The sequence below is a fragment of the Staurois parvus genome, unplaced genomic scaffold (assembly GCF_062004578.1).
Source record: "Staurois parvus isolate SC_StPar_1 unplaced genomic scaffold, SC_StPar_1.0 ptg000430l, whole genome shotgun sequence".
NCBI classification, from domain to species: domain Eukaryota; kingdom Metazoa; phylum Chordata; class Amphibia; order Anura; family Ranidae; genus Staurois; species Staurois parvus.
In genome coordinates this window covers 666,246-681,138 of record NW_028318226.1, presented here as the reverse complement: position 1 = coordinate 681,138, position 14,893 = coordinate 666,246, and the positions used below count along the sequence as shown (strand labels likewise).

At 45.7% G+C, this 14,893-nt stretch overlaps 1 protein-coding gene across 1 annotated transcript in view; it reads left to right on the top strand.

Annotated features, from left to right (window-relative positions):
* Positions 1-9,781, top strand: part of LOC149454419 (uncharacterized) — a 117,099-nt gene extending 107,318 nt beyond the window's left edge. Inside the window, exon 2 of the mRNA XM_089687559.1 lies at positions 7,046-9,781. Within this exon, the coding sequence (XP_089543685.1) occupies positions 7,209-8,633 (1,425 nt within the window). The 5' untranslated portion in view covers positions 7,046-7,208 and the 3' untranslated portion in view covers positions 8,634-9,781. The remainder of the gene's footprint in view (positions 1-7,045) is intronic.
* Positions 9,782-14,893: the final 5,112 nt, after the last annotated feature.

Below are 14,893 nucleotides of genomic sequence, written 5' to 3'. Positions count from 1 at the left end.
TCACAGGAGCACCAGTGCCTGCTAGACTTGTGAATGAGCCTTTAGTTGCGTTCAGCAGTGGCACCCTTAGGGCTTGTTCACACATAAAGTTGGGGGTGGTAAAACCCTGTGGTTGAGTTGCTGGAAGTAGCCAAAGGTGTGTACATGCTGCAGCAGGAATTAACTCCCCTGTTCCTTTTGGTGGGTGCTATCGCCTGCCAATCACAACCTATTCAAGTAAATGGGGCTGCTCTGCAAGTGCCTCACAACTGCATGCTTTTGTGGGATACAATGGGTTAGCAGGTGGTGAGAAAGCAACACAATGCCACTTGTTTTAACCACTTGTTTGCTTTACTGCACAAGGTTGCAGGGTACTTGCAGAGTGGCCTCACTCACCGGCACACAAACGCCTCTAGGTGCTTTAGTCGCAATCTACCAGAAGTTGCCTGGTCTCTGCCAGGTCCTAGAGATGTATGGTGGTTGATTCAGTATTTAATATTCAGTACTCAAAAGTCCTGTTCTCTATTTGGGGCTTGTGATAGAGTAGACTGTCTGTCAGATTTAGGTAAGAGTTTCAGAGGATGGGAGAGACTCTGTGGAGTACTGGTAGTGAGCATAGAAGGATGTGACTAGGGAGCTACAGAAAAGGACAAGTGAAAAGGGCAATTTGAGTGATATTTTGAGGTGAGATTGGTGACGTCATTCAGGGCAGGATAGTTGTGGATAGCTTTGTTTGTTGGGTGACTTTTATTAATTGGAAAAGCAGAAGTCAGTGGAGGGATTGGCAAAGAGGAATGGTGGACACTGAGAGGCTGGTAAAGTCGAGGGGTCCTTACCATGAAATGGGGTCCAGGAGACAGGTGGTTAGGTGGGAGTCAGAGAAAAGCTTAGCAACCTCTGTAGTACCATGGTCAAAAGAGGAAACTATTGAACGTATTGGTATACATGGTCTATTAAGTGGGAGATATCTGGACAGTGGAGATCTCATCATAAATTGCATCTATCTTGTTTTTTAAATGATGGGCAATATACTAAACAGTGAATGGATCAGTAGGTAGAGGTGGCAGGGGACAAAGTAGAGAGTTAAAGGAAAAGTTCACCTTTGGGAACATGTTACATCTCTTTTTAGGGTGGAACATGTAATATGTTCCCATAGCCGCAGCCACCGCCCGCCACTACCCCTCCCTACTACAGTACAGGGAGGCTTCTTCCCGTACTATCTGTCAAATGTAAAAACCGCGTGGCCGTGCATGGCTCCACCCACACGGCTGCATCATTCAATCACGGGCTTCCGTGAATGAATGAACTGCAAGTCCCGACAGCCTTAGTGGCTGTCAGTTTGTAGTTTTCAGTGAACTACCACGGTGCTGTGGAGTGCCATGGTAGTTCATTGAAGCTTCCTGTCAGAATATCTGCTTGGCTGTACATCCCATATGGCAAGCAGATATTCTGAGAGGTCTGCAGGAGACCTGCATGGCATCAGAGATCTATTGATCCAGGCTCCTGTAGACAAAAATAATAAAGGCACATTTTTTTTACCTGCAAAAGGTGAATTTATCCTTTAAAAGGTAGAAGAGAGTTGATGAGGACTGGATGAGAGGGTGTTATTGAGAGTGATAACATAGATCTCTCTGGTAGCATAGATGGAGAAGGGCAGAATTATACAAAGCAAAGTCTGGCAGAGATTAAGCTTTATGCCACACTCACTCAAAAAGGAGTGTGTCTTCTGAAATGTATGGTGCATGTCTGTTTGCCAGAGTTTGTCATGGAAATTTTGTATTGTTGGTCGAACTTTAAATGTGTCATATATTCGTGTTATTCATATGTCTCTCGTGTGGCTTAATTAAAGCTCTGAAGGCTGCAATTGGGCCATGCGCATGTACAATGTATGTATTACAGTACTCAGCTCGGTAATGGATGAGATGGCGGATCTGCGCTTATAGACCGGCGTGTATGCCACCACGGCATTCGATGCGAATGCCGCTGGCAGTAGACCGCGGGCCTGTATCCACATATCAGCAGCATAGTACCACATGGGCTTCATAACGCAAGGCGCCAAGCGGTGTGAACTCCGCGTGTAGGCTTATGCATATCTTACAACCCATTACCAATCTGAACTGTATCTGGATGGATGTGTTTTAATAAAGATCGTATCGGGCCCATCCAGGTACAGACTGATATTTCTAGGGGTTGCTTGTACAGGGAATGGACATACTGCTAGGAGCTGGGAAATATGACCTCAGATGGCTCATGGGAGGAAGGGGAGGAAGTCTGCTGACCTCAGAAGGCTCATGGGGGAAGACCAGTGATAGATAATAGGAAAGGCTATGCTCCAATCGGAATGTACATCCTGTGTATAGGCACTCCCCATTGCATTGTTCGGTGGGAGGGGATTAACTTTATTCATGTGGGGGGCATGTGTGTATTTGTAATAAAACCAAAGGCTGAGTCTGAAACCGGCCCTTATGTGAATTGCAACACTAGCCTTAGAGTGTCGTGTGATCATTCTAGGGCAACGGAGCTCCACCCCCACATTTCAACAGAGCTAATCCATTTGGATGGGCAGGAATCGTGCAGTTTAGCTGCAGTAGTACTAAAGCGAGATTCGCACAGCTTTATGGGGGATTTCTGCGCATCCAACTGCGAGTACTCACGGTAAGGAGAAATTTGTTAAAGCGAATTTCCAAGACAGTTTGGCGAGCCTGGTGGATACTAACGCGTATTCTTGCATAGCTAACCAAGCACGAGGGGGGAATGGGCCATCATGAACTAGCAAAAAGTATGCCGGCACATTTCAGGTCTCTCTGCCATTAAGAGGATCGCTTTTTGCATGTTCGTGTGGCTGATTTCGCTCTCTGTTAGCTAACAAGAATTACCGCTTAGCAAGGACCTAGTTTTTTGTCCTAAACTCTTGATTTGTCCGTGAAAGACGAGGGTTTGTCTCTGCGGAGAGCAGCAGAGGGGTGGGTTTGGTTGGCTGGATTTGGTCAAGTTTAAAAATCTTCCAACCAAAAATTAAACGGGTATATGTTTTAGTGGGTAAAAGTTGTTGCATAGTGTTAGGTAAGTATTTGTGGGTTGTAGGTACTGTGGTGATTGCTTTACCCCCCTCCACGTGAGGTAATTATTACAGTGCTGAAAGGTTTAGGTTAATTGTTAACTGCTGTAAGATCTCTGTGTGTATGTAGTCTGTGCAATGTTTTGTGGTACTACTGCTCCCAGCAAGCATGCAGCAGGGGGTCCTTTCTGTTACATGTGCATGTTAGTGTGACATGTTGGTGTTTTATGTCCATTCTGTGATTGTGCCAAATTGTGTTGTATGTGTGCTGTATATTGTTGTGTAATTGTCCAGTGTATGTTCTGTCCAAAAGTCTGTTTTGTGTAAGAGGTTAGAGGCAATTTTGAGGCTAGTGTCTGCCGTGTGCATCTCTGTGGGGGGCCATTCTAGTGGCTACCATGTGCTTCCCTGTGGGGGGCCATTTTCTTGACTAACCACATGTGCTGCTTTGTTTGGCAACCAGTTGTGAATGCCATGTGGTTTCTCCACCATTCCTTTTTCCAAGTTTCGCTTTGAGTTTCAATGATCTCTATGCAATGTGCATGAAGTTTCCTATATGCATTTGACCCATTTTGTGTTTTTAATCCAAATTTTTTACAGTTTAATTTGTTTGCTTTTAGCTTTAAATTTGCGTATTGCCAGCCAATTTAAAGTATGTTAAGCGAGTTTTTCCCTCACGTGTTCCACATTTAGTGAGCGCGGTGAAGTCTGGGTTTTTGCACATAGATTTCTTGTATAGTGATTATGTTTTTCTTGTGTTTTTCCTGTTAAAAGTAGTTCCTTATTGTAAATCGGGTTTGTTTTAAAGCTGCTGCGTTGCGTGTTTCACGTCCAGCAGACTTTTTGTGTAAACGGTTTTAGGTGGTTGCAGTGAAGATTGCGTGTGTAGCGCAGATCGTTTAGCGGTAGGATAGGATTGATTTTCGCGTCAGCAACAAGGTTACTTTTGGCGCAGTTTTTTGGTTCACCTCTGTGTAATTGTTTTACTGTGAAATGTCCCGTGTTTTTCATAAGGATCCACTTTGTCCTTTTTTTAAACGGTTTTTCAGGTTGAAAAGGGGTTTTTCTGTGTGTATTAGGAAAGTTTTTTTCTTTACACAAATTTCCTAAAGGTCAGTTAGCAGGTTTCCGGCCAACCAGTGATCCCTAAGTAACATCCAAGAACCCCTCTTTTTGTTTTGACTTGTGTTAGCTACTGTGTGAAGGGAGAGAAAAGCCACTTTCATCATTGTGCGGTGTGGCCTGCCAAACACAGTGGGTGATGAGAACCACATAAATTGCGCTGTGGGAGTGGGTGGTCCAGGGAAGTAGAACGCTTAGCCTGGTTACCACAAACACTTCGAGTGGTCAGGATCACATAAATTGCGCTGTGGGAGTGGGAGGTGTGCTCTCAGTCTGACCGCAACTTGATGCGCTTCGGGTGATCGATAAGAATCACATAAATTACGCTGTGCTGGGAAAGTGGTGGAATCAGGCCTCTCGGTAGGATCCCACCGAGTGCTCCAGGGGGTAAACAGGTACCCGAACGCGGGATATATACCAGTGACTAGTCACGATGGGCAGTAGTCAGTCCATGAAGAGAGAGGGGGAACCAGCCCTCTTCAGGGTAAGGACAGCTGCACAACTGATGAAGGTGAGTTTGGGGGGGAAGTCTACAGAACCCCTCAAAAGGTGGAATAAATGGTCGAAGGGTACCAGATGGGAAATTCCCCGGGAAGGTACATTTGACGCATGGAGGTGGGAAAAATTCATCTCTGAATTTGGACCACGGATGAAGGCGTCAGAACTAGAGATCGCACAGCTATGGCTTCACAGGTCAATCCAATTAGGGAAGCAGGGCATACATAAACTGGTGTCTGTCCGGAAGAACCAGGTGATGTATACCTGGCCTCCAGAGGGAATAAAACAGGAGGATCCAGTGTCAGAGGTGGAGGAAGCTCTTTCAGGGCTGACTCTACTAAGGCAGGCAGGATCAGGGTCTGCTGGGGTTCCCCAATAACCAACAGTGGCTGAGATAAGTATAACTGCACCTTTCTCTTCTGCTAGTGATGTCACTCTTGATGTACCTTCCGTGTCTTCTGTCTCTATGCCTCAGCCTCTACCTCTACCTCTCCCTTCTCCCTGCTTCACCCCAGCTCCTTCTGTTTCCAACTATGAAGCCTTCTCAACAACCGATTTGCAGACTATCTGTGAATCAAGGGGAATAGACACCCGGTTAAGAAACAGGGCGGATTGCATCAAAGCGCTACGAACCACTGATCAGACCCCTGCCCCCCAGCTATACCCTGATCTGAGGGACCTCAAACCTGAAGGTGCAGTAAGCGAGGTGGTTAATCTAAGCCCACCGATGAAGCTGGGCCAGCCCTTGCACTCTTCCCGGACCGAGGCCTATCCAGTCAGAGTGCAGCAATTTGAAGGTCCTCCCAATGCACAGGGGGAACGGACTTTAGGGGAACGGGTAGTTTGGCATGTCCCCTTCACCCCGGCAGAGATCCGCACTATTCTGGCTGAGCTCCCGGACTATCGAGTCAATCCGAGAGGATTTGCTCGAATGTTTGGACAAAACCAGTTCAGCTATAGTATGAGTGGGTCAGATTGTGCACAGATCCTGCGGGCGAAGGTGGGCATGGAAGTGGCCAGTACAGTGATTGCAGGGTGCTCTATAACCACGCATGAGGAGATGACTTCAGGGGGCAAAGAGTTCTGTACACAGCTAAAGGCAAAGCTTCCAGAAATGTATGGTGCTACCTCTACTACGGACATGATGAAGCTCACCCAGGGTCCTAATGAGGAAAGCGCCTGCTTCTGGCGCCGTCTCAAGCAGACGGCACTGGATGCAGATCTGGAAGTTGGACCTGATGCTCCAACTGAAGGGGTAAAGGTGACCGCGACGCACATTCTGTTGCGGGCCAAATTTTTGGAAGGCATCAATATTAAAATTCGGGAAAGGCTGGTTCTGGCCCGACCCGAATATAATGAGATGTCTATCCCTGCTATCCTTTCCACTCTTGCGGCAATAGAGAGGGAAATGGATAGAAGAAAACAGGACAAGGCCAAAGTTCTTATGTCCCAGACCCCACACGAAAAACCAAGGGATCTGGGTCACAGGAAGGATAGGCCCCCACCCAGGTGCTTCCAGTGCCGCCAAACGGGGCACATGAGGAGGAGCTGTCCCCAATTACCTAAAGGTCAGTGGCAGTTCATTCCTGATGAGTCCTCTGCCCCTGTGACCACCATGGTAAGTAACCCCTATGAATTCTCATAGGAAGTTGACAAATCGGTGTCGGCCCAGATCCACCTTTTTCTAGAGGAATTAAAATATCCCCTCCCTTGCCTCACCGACACCAGTGCAGCAAGAACGGTCTTGCGAAAACAGGACATCCAATGCAAGGTACCCCTCTCAGGGGAAAGCCCTCCTAACCCCTACTAACCTCACTATCAAACGATGCACTATTCTTAACCCAGCTTCTCTTCTTCCTGTGTTGGAAGATGAGAAGGGGGGGGGGGACAGCAACGATAGTGCTGAATTTTGCAACACAACTAACAATACTAACACCTCTTCTGCTAACATGTCTTCTTTGTCCACTACTAACCTCTCTTCCAAAGGACACGACTGCATTTCTTTGGTGGAACTGGAGTCAGCGACGACACACCCCATATCACCCCGAGAGTAGCGGTAATGTTGAACGTCTCAACGGAATCCTTAAAAACAGGATCTCCAAAATCATGGCCGATACCAAAAAAACCTTGGCCTGAGTGTCTCCCCATTGCCCCCTATTCCATCCGGAATGCCCCTCGGCAACCACATGGGCTGTCACCCTACGAGGTGTTGTTTGGGGGACCTCCCAAAAACAGGGTTGTACTTTCCTCAACAGTTGTCGTCTTTGCATTCACAGCTTACAGGTTACGTGCAATCTCTGCAACGGGAGCTGCAGAAGATACACCATCGGGTTCGCGAATCGCTCCCCGATCCAAATGCAATAACAGGTGTTCTTTCTATTGAGCCAGGTGATTGGGTCGTCCTAAAGAAACATCAAAGAACCGGACTCGAGCCACGGTTCACCGGACCATACCAAGTCCAGCTGACGACACCTACCTCACTCAAGCTCGAGGGACGAGACAACTGGGTGCACGCAAGCCACTGCAAGAAGCTTTTCAGCTACACCAGAGAATGAGGGGTGTCATTTTCCTTTTTCTTTTTGTTTGTATGTCTTACATGTGTGTGAACGGAGGAAAAGACGGCAGATACCCCAACCTTTTATTTAAAATGCACCTGCGTTTAGCCAGAACCGCCAACAAAACCAACTGTTGGGTATGCTCTAAGCCCCCACCCAGTCATCACATGTCCGCAATGGCCGCTGTTCATGCCCTATATGACATCCGCGTCGGCATGAAAAAGCAAGGGACCCCTGCTCAGCCCCCACGTAGGCATTTGTCGGTAGAACTTAATGACACATTTTTAGCAGGTAACATCAGTTTTAGCACCAATATTAGCTCTAGCTCCTGTAGGACCCTCGTCAGTCCATTATGGGTAACTGGACAGCTAGGCAGCCCTCAGGTGTGCTTTAACATCAGCTTTGGCACAGGTAACAAGTTTGTTGGGACTACCACCTGCGAGGGAGGTATAACTGTCAATCTGACTAACCAGACTTCCCTTCTGAGTAACCACACTGACCGACCAGACCACGTGTGTTGGAAGGACGGATGTGATGTGCAAACTGAGGGAGCAATCCCCCAGTCTGTGCAACTGTTGCTCAGTGCCAGAGGCCGAACGAGGAACTCCTCCTGCTCTGCTCTGACAGGTCCATACTATTTTCTGTGTGGTTCGGCAGCCTATAGAACATTTCCCCAGAATGCGAAAGGTTCGTGTGCCCTCATAAAGCTAGTCCCCGCATCCTATGTAGTGATGGATCATGAAGAGTTGATGGTCCACAAGAAGGTAAGGATGGCAGGGAGAGTTCGCAGGGAGCTGTTCTCTGAGGGCGACCAGGCATGGGCTTGGTTCCCCTCATGGACAGGATGGGGAATAGAACTTATGAAGCGCCTGAACAATTTTTCTGTCATCGTGGATAGTATGTTTAACGAGACCGTAGAGGCTGTCAGAGAAATTGCCCAAGAACAACGGCAGATGGGAATTTTAGTGCTTCAGGAGAAGATGGCCCTTGATTACCTTTTAGCCGCCAAAGGGGGGTTCTGTGAGTTCATCGGAGAGGATTGTTGTACTTGGATAGAAGACACCGATGACAAGGTCCAGGCCCATATGGACAAAGTTAGTGAACTACAGGGAAAAGCTAGAGCTATAGCTAGTGAGGGTTGGAATCCGTTCAAGGGTTTGGGAGGATTGGGAGATTTCCTGTTCTCCATCGGATCTTGGTTGAAGGAAGTGGGAGTGTATGTCCTGATGCTTCTCTTTTTCATCTGCCTTTTATATGCCGCGGTGAGATGTTCCTGTTGCCTCATCGACCGTGTAAGCCAAGCTCGGGCAGACGACCACATCTCCATGCCCGCTCCTGGGATCCCACTCCAACCACTGATCGGAGGAAGACCTCACCAACCAACCACCTTCTCTACAGATTACGTCCTGGCTTCTCTCTGATTTATCTCCCTGAAGACCACATTCTCCAAGACCTCCAAGCAAGCTTCAAGCCTCATCATGGTTTGTGTCTGCGATTTGGAAAACTGTCTGGGTCGAGACCAGCCTTGTGTGGCCCCGTCTGCAGGGGGAATTTGAGAATCTGCTGCTGGATCTCCCCAGACCACCGTGGGATCACAAGCCTTATTCATACCACAAGTCTGTTTGTGGTTTTTGCAAGAGCCTTCCTGTAGTGAAGGTTCCAACGCTCTTGAGGATCATCGCTTCAATCAAGCCTGTTTGCGTCGAGTCTGCGTCGGGTCTTGTTGTTTCAGGTACCCCATGGAGCTTTATTCTCAGGGACAACTACAGGAACTCTTTGAGGTTTTGAGACTACACCCATCAAGCTGAAGAAGATCAAGAAGGGACACGAGGAGAATATGATAAAACAGGAGGGAATGTCATGGAAATTTTGTATTGTTGGTCGAACTTTAAATGTGTCATATATTCGTGTTATTCATATGTCTCTCGTGTGGCTTAATTAAAGCTCTGAAGGCTGCAATTGGGCCATGCGCATGTACAATGTATGTATTACAGTACTCAGCTCGGTAATGGATGAGATGGCGGATCTGCGCTTATAGACCGGCGTGTATGCCACCACGGCATTCGATGCGAATGCCGCTGGCAGTAGACCGCGGGCCTGTATCCACATATCAGCAGCATAGTACCACATGGGCTTCATAACGCAAGGCGCCAAGCGGTGTGAACTCCGCGTGTAGGCTTATGCATATCTTACAACCCATTACCAATCTGAACTGTATCTGGATGGATGTGTTTTAATAAAGATCGTATCGGGCCCATCCAGGTACAGACTGATATTTCTAGGGGTTGCTTGTACAGGGAATGGACATACTGCTAGGAGCTGGGAAATATGACCTCAGATGGCTCATGGGAGGAAGGGGAGGAAGTCTGCTGACCTCAGAAGGCTCATGGGGGAAGACCAGTGATAGATAATAGGAAAGGCTATGCTCCAATCGGAATGTACATCCTGTGTATAGGCACTCCCCATTGCATTGTTCGGTGGGAGGGGATTAACTTTATTCATGTGGGGGGCATGTGTGTATTTGTAATAAAACCAAAGGCTGAGTCTGAAACCGGCCCTTATGTGAATTGCAACACTAGCCTTAGAGTGTCGTGTGATCATTCTAGGGCAACGGAGCTCCACCCCCACATTTCAACAGAGCTAATCCATTTGGATGGGCAGGAATCGTGCAGTTTAGCTGCAGTCGTGGTAAGCGAGATTCGCACAGCTTTATGGGGGATTTCTGCGCATCCAACTGCGAGTACTCACGGTAAGGAGAAATTCGTTAAAGCGAATTTCCAAGACAAGTTGTAGAGGTTAGGGCCTAATTCTAAAACTAAGTGTAGTGAGGTGATCAGGTCCTGGGAGGATGAGAATGAGCTATTGTAGAAAGAAGTAGCCAGGGTTTTTTTGAGGTTTGTTTGAGGTATGTGTGTGTATATGTATGTGTGTGTATGTGTGTGTGTGTGTGTGTGTGTATATATATATATATATATATATTTCAAAAAATGAAAGGAACACTTCTTAATTAGAGTATAGCTTCATGTCAATTAAACTCCTGGGATATTGATCTGGTCAGTTAAGTAGCAGAGGGGGTTTTTAATCAGTTTCAGCTGCTTTGGAGTTAACGAAATTAACAATAGGTGCACTAGATGGGCAACAATGAGACGAACCCCAAACAGGATTGGATTTACAGGTGGAGGCCACTGACATTTTTATTCCCTACTCATCTTTTCTGGTTAGTTTTGCATTTGGCTAAGGTCAGTGTCACTACTGGTAGCATGAGGCGATACCTGGACCCTACAGAGATGGCACAGGCAGTCCAACTCCTCCAGGATGACACATCAATACATGCCATTGCCGGAAGTTTTGCTGTGTCTCCCAGCAGAACCTCAAGAGCATGGAGGAGATTCCAGGAGACAGGCAGTTACTCTAGGAGAGGCCATAAAAAGTCATCAACATGGACCAGTATCTTCTCCTTTGTGCAAGGAGGAACAAGTTGACCACTGCCAGAGCCCTACAAAATGACCTCCAGCAGGCCACTGGAGTGAATCTCTGACCAAACAATCAGAAAACGATTTCGTGAGGGTGGTTTGAGGGCTCGATGTCCTCTAGTGGGCCCTGTGCTCATTGCCTGGTACCATAGAGCTTGATTGGCATTTGCCACTGAACACCAGAATTGGCAGGTCCGCCACTGGCGCCCTGTGCTTTTCACAGATGAGAGTGGGTTCACCCTGAGCACATGTGACAGACATGAAAGGGTCTGGAGAACCCATGGAGAATGTTATGCTGCCTGTAACATCATTCAGCATGACCGTTTTTTGGTGGTGGGTCAATGATGGTCTGGGGAGGCATATCTATGGAGGGATGCACAGACCTCTATAGGCTAGACAATGGCACCCTGACTGCCATTAGATATTGAGATGAAATCCTTGGACCCATTATCAGACCCTATACTAGTGCAGTGGGTCCTGGGTTCCTCCTGGTGCATAATAATGCCCAGCCTTATGTGGCGAGAGTATGCAGGCAGTTCTTGGAGGATGAAGGCATTGATACCATTGAATGGACCCCACATTCACCTGACTTAAATCCAATAGAACACCTCTGGAATATCATGTTTTGGTCTATCTGACAGCGCCAGGCTACACCTCAGACTGTCCAGGTGCTCAGTGATGCCCTGGTCCAGATCTTGGAGGAAATAGCCCAGGACACCATCCTTGTCTCATTCGGAGCTTGCCCCGATGTTGTCAGGCATACATACAGACTACTGAGTACCATTTTGAGTTGCTGCAATGAAATTTCAGCAAAATGTACTGGCCCGCTGCATCATTTTTTCACTTTGATTTTTGGGGGTGTCTTTGAATTCAGTCCTCTGTAGGTTAATAATTTTCATTTCCATCAAATGATAGAAAACCATACGTGTATCCAGCATGATATTTTTTCCCATTGAGATCTAATGTGTAAAAAAAGTGTGTGTGTGTGTGTGTGTGTGTGTATATATATATATATATATATATATATATATATATATATATATATATAAAATATAATTTCTAGCCTTCTGATCTGCTCTACCAGTTTGGGGGGTGGTTGTGGAAGGCAAAGGGGCCTTTCTACTGTCTGGGGGGCATCTGATTAACCTCCCTAGCAGTCTGATTATGTCAGTATTTCTGTGCTCAAAGCGGTAAATTTTTATTTTTTTTTTGTATGGAAATATTTTTTATTGTAGGCCTGTAATTTTTAGGAATAACTCACTGAAATCTGTCCAAACAAGAGTCTAGTAAACATCCCGGGTATGTTAAAATTTGAAACACGAAATCATAAATTATAATTTAATAAAAAAATCATAAAAAAACTACCATCTTTATGCCGACGACACACAAATCTATCTCTCTACCCCTCACCTCACCCCCTCAGTCTCCAATCGCATCACCAGCCTACTAAGTGACATATCGGACTGGATGTCACTCCACTTCCTCAAACTCAGACTTTCCAAAACTGAGCTTCTAGTATTCCCCCCAGCCCGTGCCCCCCCCCCTCTGACTTCTCCATCAAGATCAACAACACTACCATCAGTCCCACCCCTCACGCCAGGGTACTAGGTGTAATCCTAGACTCCAATCTGCTTTTTTAGCCCCAGGTCCAATCACTGACAAACTCATGTAGACTTCACCTACGCAACATCTCCAAGATACAACCATTCCTAACCTCGGAAACCACTAAGCAACTCATCCACTCCCTTATTATATCACGCCTTGACTACTGTAACTCCCTCCTCACTGGCCTACCTCATCGCAGGCTATCCCCGCTTCAGTCAATCATGAATCCTGCTGCCAGACTCATTAACCTTACTAACCGCTCTGTATCTGCCACCCCTCTCTGCCAATCCCTCCACTGGCTTCCAATTGCCCAGCGGATAAAATTCAAACCACTAACACTGCCGTATAAAGCCGTTCATAACACTGCCCCAAACTACAGCAGGATATAGGTGGGAACAGGGCTATAGATGTCTTTTCCTTGATGTAGTATCTCTGTATACTTCTATTAAACATGATCATGGCTTTCGAGCTATTTAATATTTTATAGCCAAAGACTCACCATTACATTACACACAAGCCCATTTTCTGTACAATTGCATTGAATTTGCTTTACAGCACAATAATTTTTTGGACAAACATGTACCGCGATGGGCGCTAGATTCGCTCCCAGTTATGCCAATCTCTTTATGGGCTACTGGGAGAACCACTATATTTGAACCAACAACCCCTTCAGTGCAAACCTGATTCTATATGCGAGATATATAGATGATATTATAATCATCTGGACCGGTACTGACTCCCAGCTAGAAGGGTTTCTGGACCATTGTGGTAAAAACCCCCATAACCTCTCATTCACCCACGTTATTGACAACCACAAACTAGTCTTCCTAGACCTTGAACTGACATGGCAGTAGGGATCAGATTTTTTCAAAAATGCACTTTAAACCCACAGCTGGAAACTGTTACTTACACGCAGAAAGCAACCACCATCCACAGTGGATCAAAAATGTTCTGTATGGCCAATTCTGTAGGCTAAGACACACATGCACCTTAAAACAGGACTATTTAGAACAGAGTCTGACTCTTAAGAACAAATAGAAAGAAAGGGGCTACAATGACAATCATATTGAAACAGCCTTCAATAAATACCTACTCCTGTATGACCATCACCCTACAGACTCTGACAACTTGGCGACCTGCTCTAGTCTTAAGAGCCCCACTGTCACCAATAACCAAGTGGAGTTGCGTTTTTGTATTAGATTTAACACTAAATCCTGGGAGACCAAACACATTCTGTCCAAAAGTTGGAATATTCTTAAAAATGATCCCACTCTCGGAGATGTTCTCCCAGACAAGCCCACATTGATTTTAAGGAAGCCCAAAGATCTTAGAAGCATGATAGCAGGCTATGCAAAACTACCCACCCATTCAGATCCACCCTGAGTCCTTGGTTGGGTCTGTTCGACCAAAAGGGTAACTACAGATGTGTTGTCCCTAATTGTGGTACCTGTGGGACCTCGTGGATGTCATAAGCACGGATGGCAAAAAATACCATATTAAACAGTTCATCAACTGTGGCAAGTCCTTTGTCATATATGGATTACTTTGCCCATGCGGCCTACTTATGTAGGCCGTACTTCCCGTCCCCTGAGAATTTGTATCAGTGAGCACAAAAGCAGCATTAAAATTGGCAAAGACAAATACTCAGTTCCCCGTCACTTCAAAGAAGCTCACCACAGTAATCTTGGAATGAGAATCTTTGGTATTGCGGCAATCCCAAAAGATTTGGACAATGGGAGGAGACACCAAAAGTTATGTAGAGAGAGAGCTATTGGATTTTTATGTTGGGCACTCTTTCCCCCAAAGGCCTGAATGATGATCTTGAAATACATACTCTAGTATAATCATTATATGCCTGCAGATGTGGATATCTGACTTTTATTCTTCTATTCTTGTATTCTTTTAGTAGTATTTTTCCCATCTCACATTAACACCACTTCATGTTGAGTTCATTCCACTTAATTTTACACATATACTTTCCGGTTATAAAAATAAAAACAATTTATTATTATACATTTTACATCCTTCTACTTATGGTACATTTCTTCTTATCGTATGTTTATAATCGATATACAACTTTACACATGATCTATATAGACACATGTAAGCGGGGGCTGTTTGGGAGTGTGTCACCGTAGTGCCCTATTCAAATTCTGTATATCCATTTGTATTCCAGTTGTATTCCATTTTTATTCTAATCTAGATTTTCTAATACATATAATATCATTGTCACTATTGCTATTATTATTATTTGAACAATTTTATTGTTACCATAACGGGTAGTGAAATGCCCCGTCCCTTCATGTAAATTATAGAATATGTTGTGTACCCTTGGAAGTTGCTGTCATTTTTATTATCATAATTTTTTGTCTGTATTGCTTTTATTGTCTTTTTATTGCGGTAAATTGTTGGTCATAATTCTTTTGAGATTGATTGATTGCCATGTCACTTTTATCCAAGTATTGCATTATTTACTGCATAGCCCTGTATGAATACTGCTGTTCCTATTGCCGTTCTATAGACCTTTCATCCTTTACACCACTGTGGCTATCAGGAGCGGACTGGCCATTTGGAAACTCGGGCACTGGCCGAGGGCCCAGGGT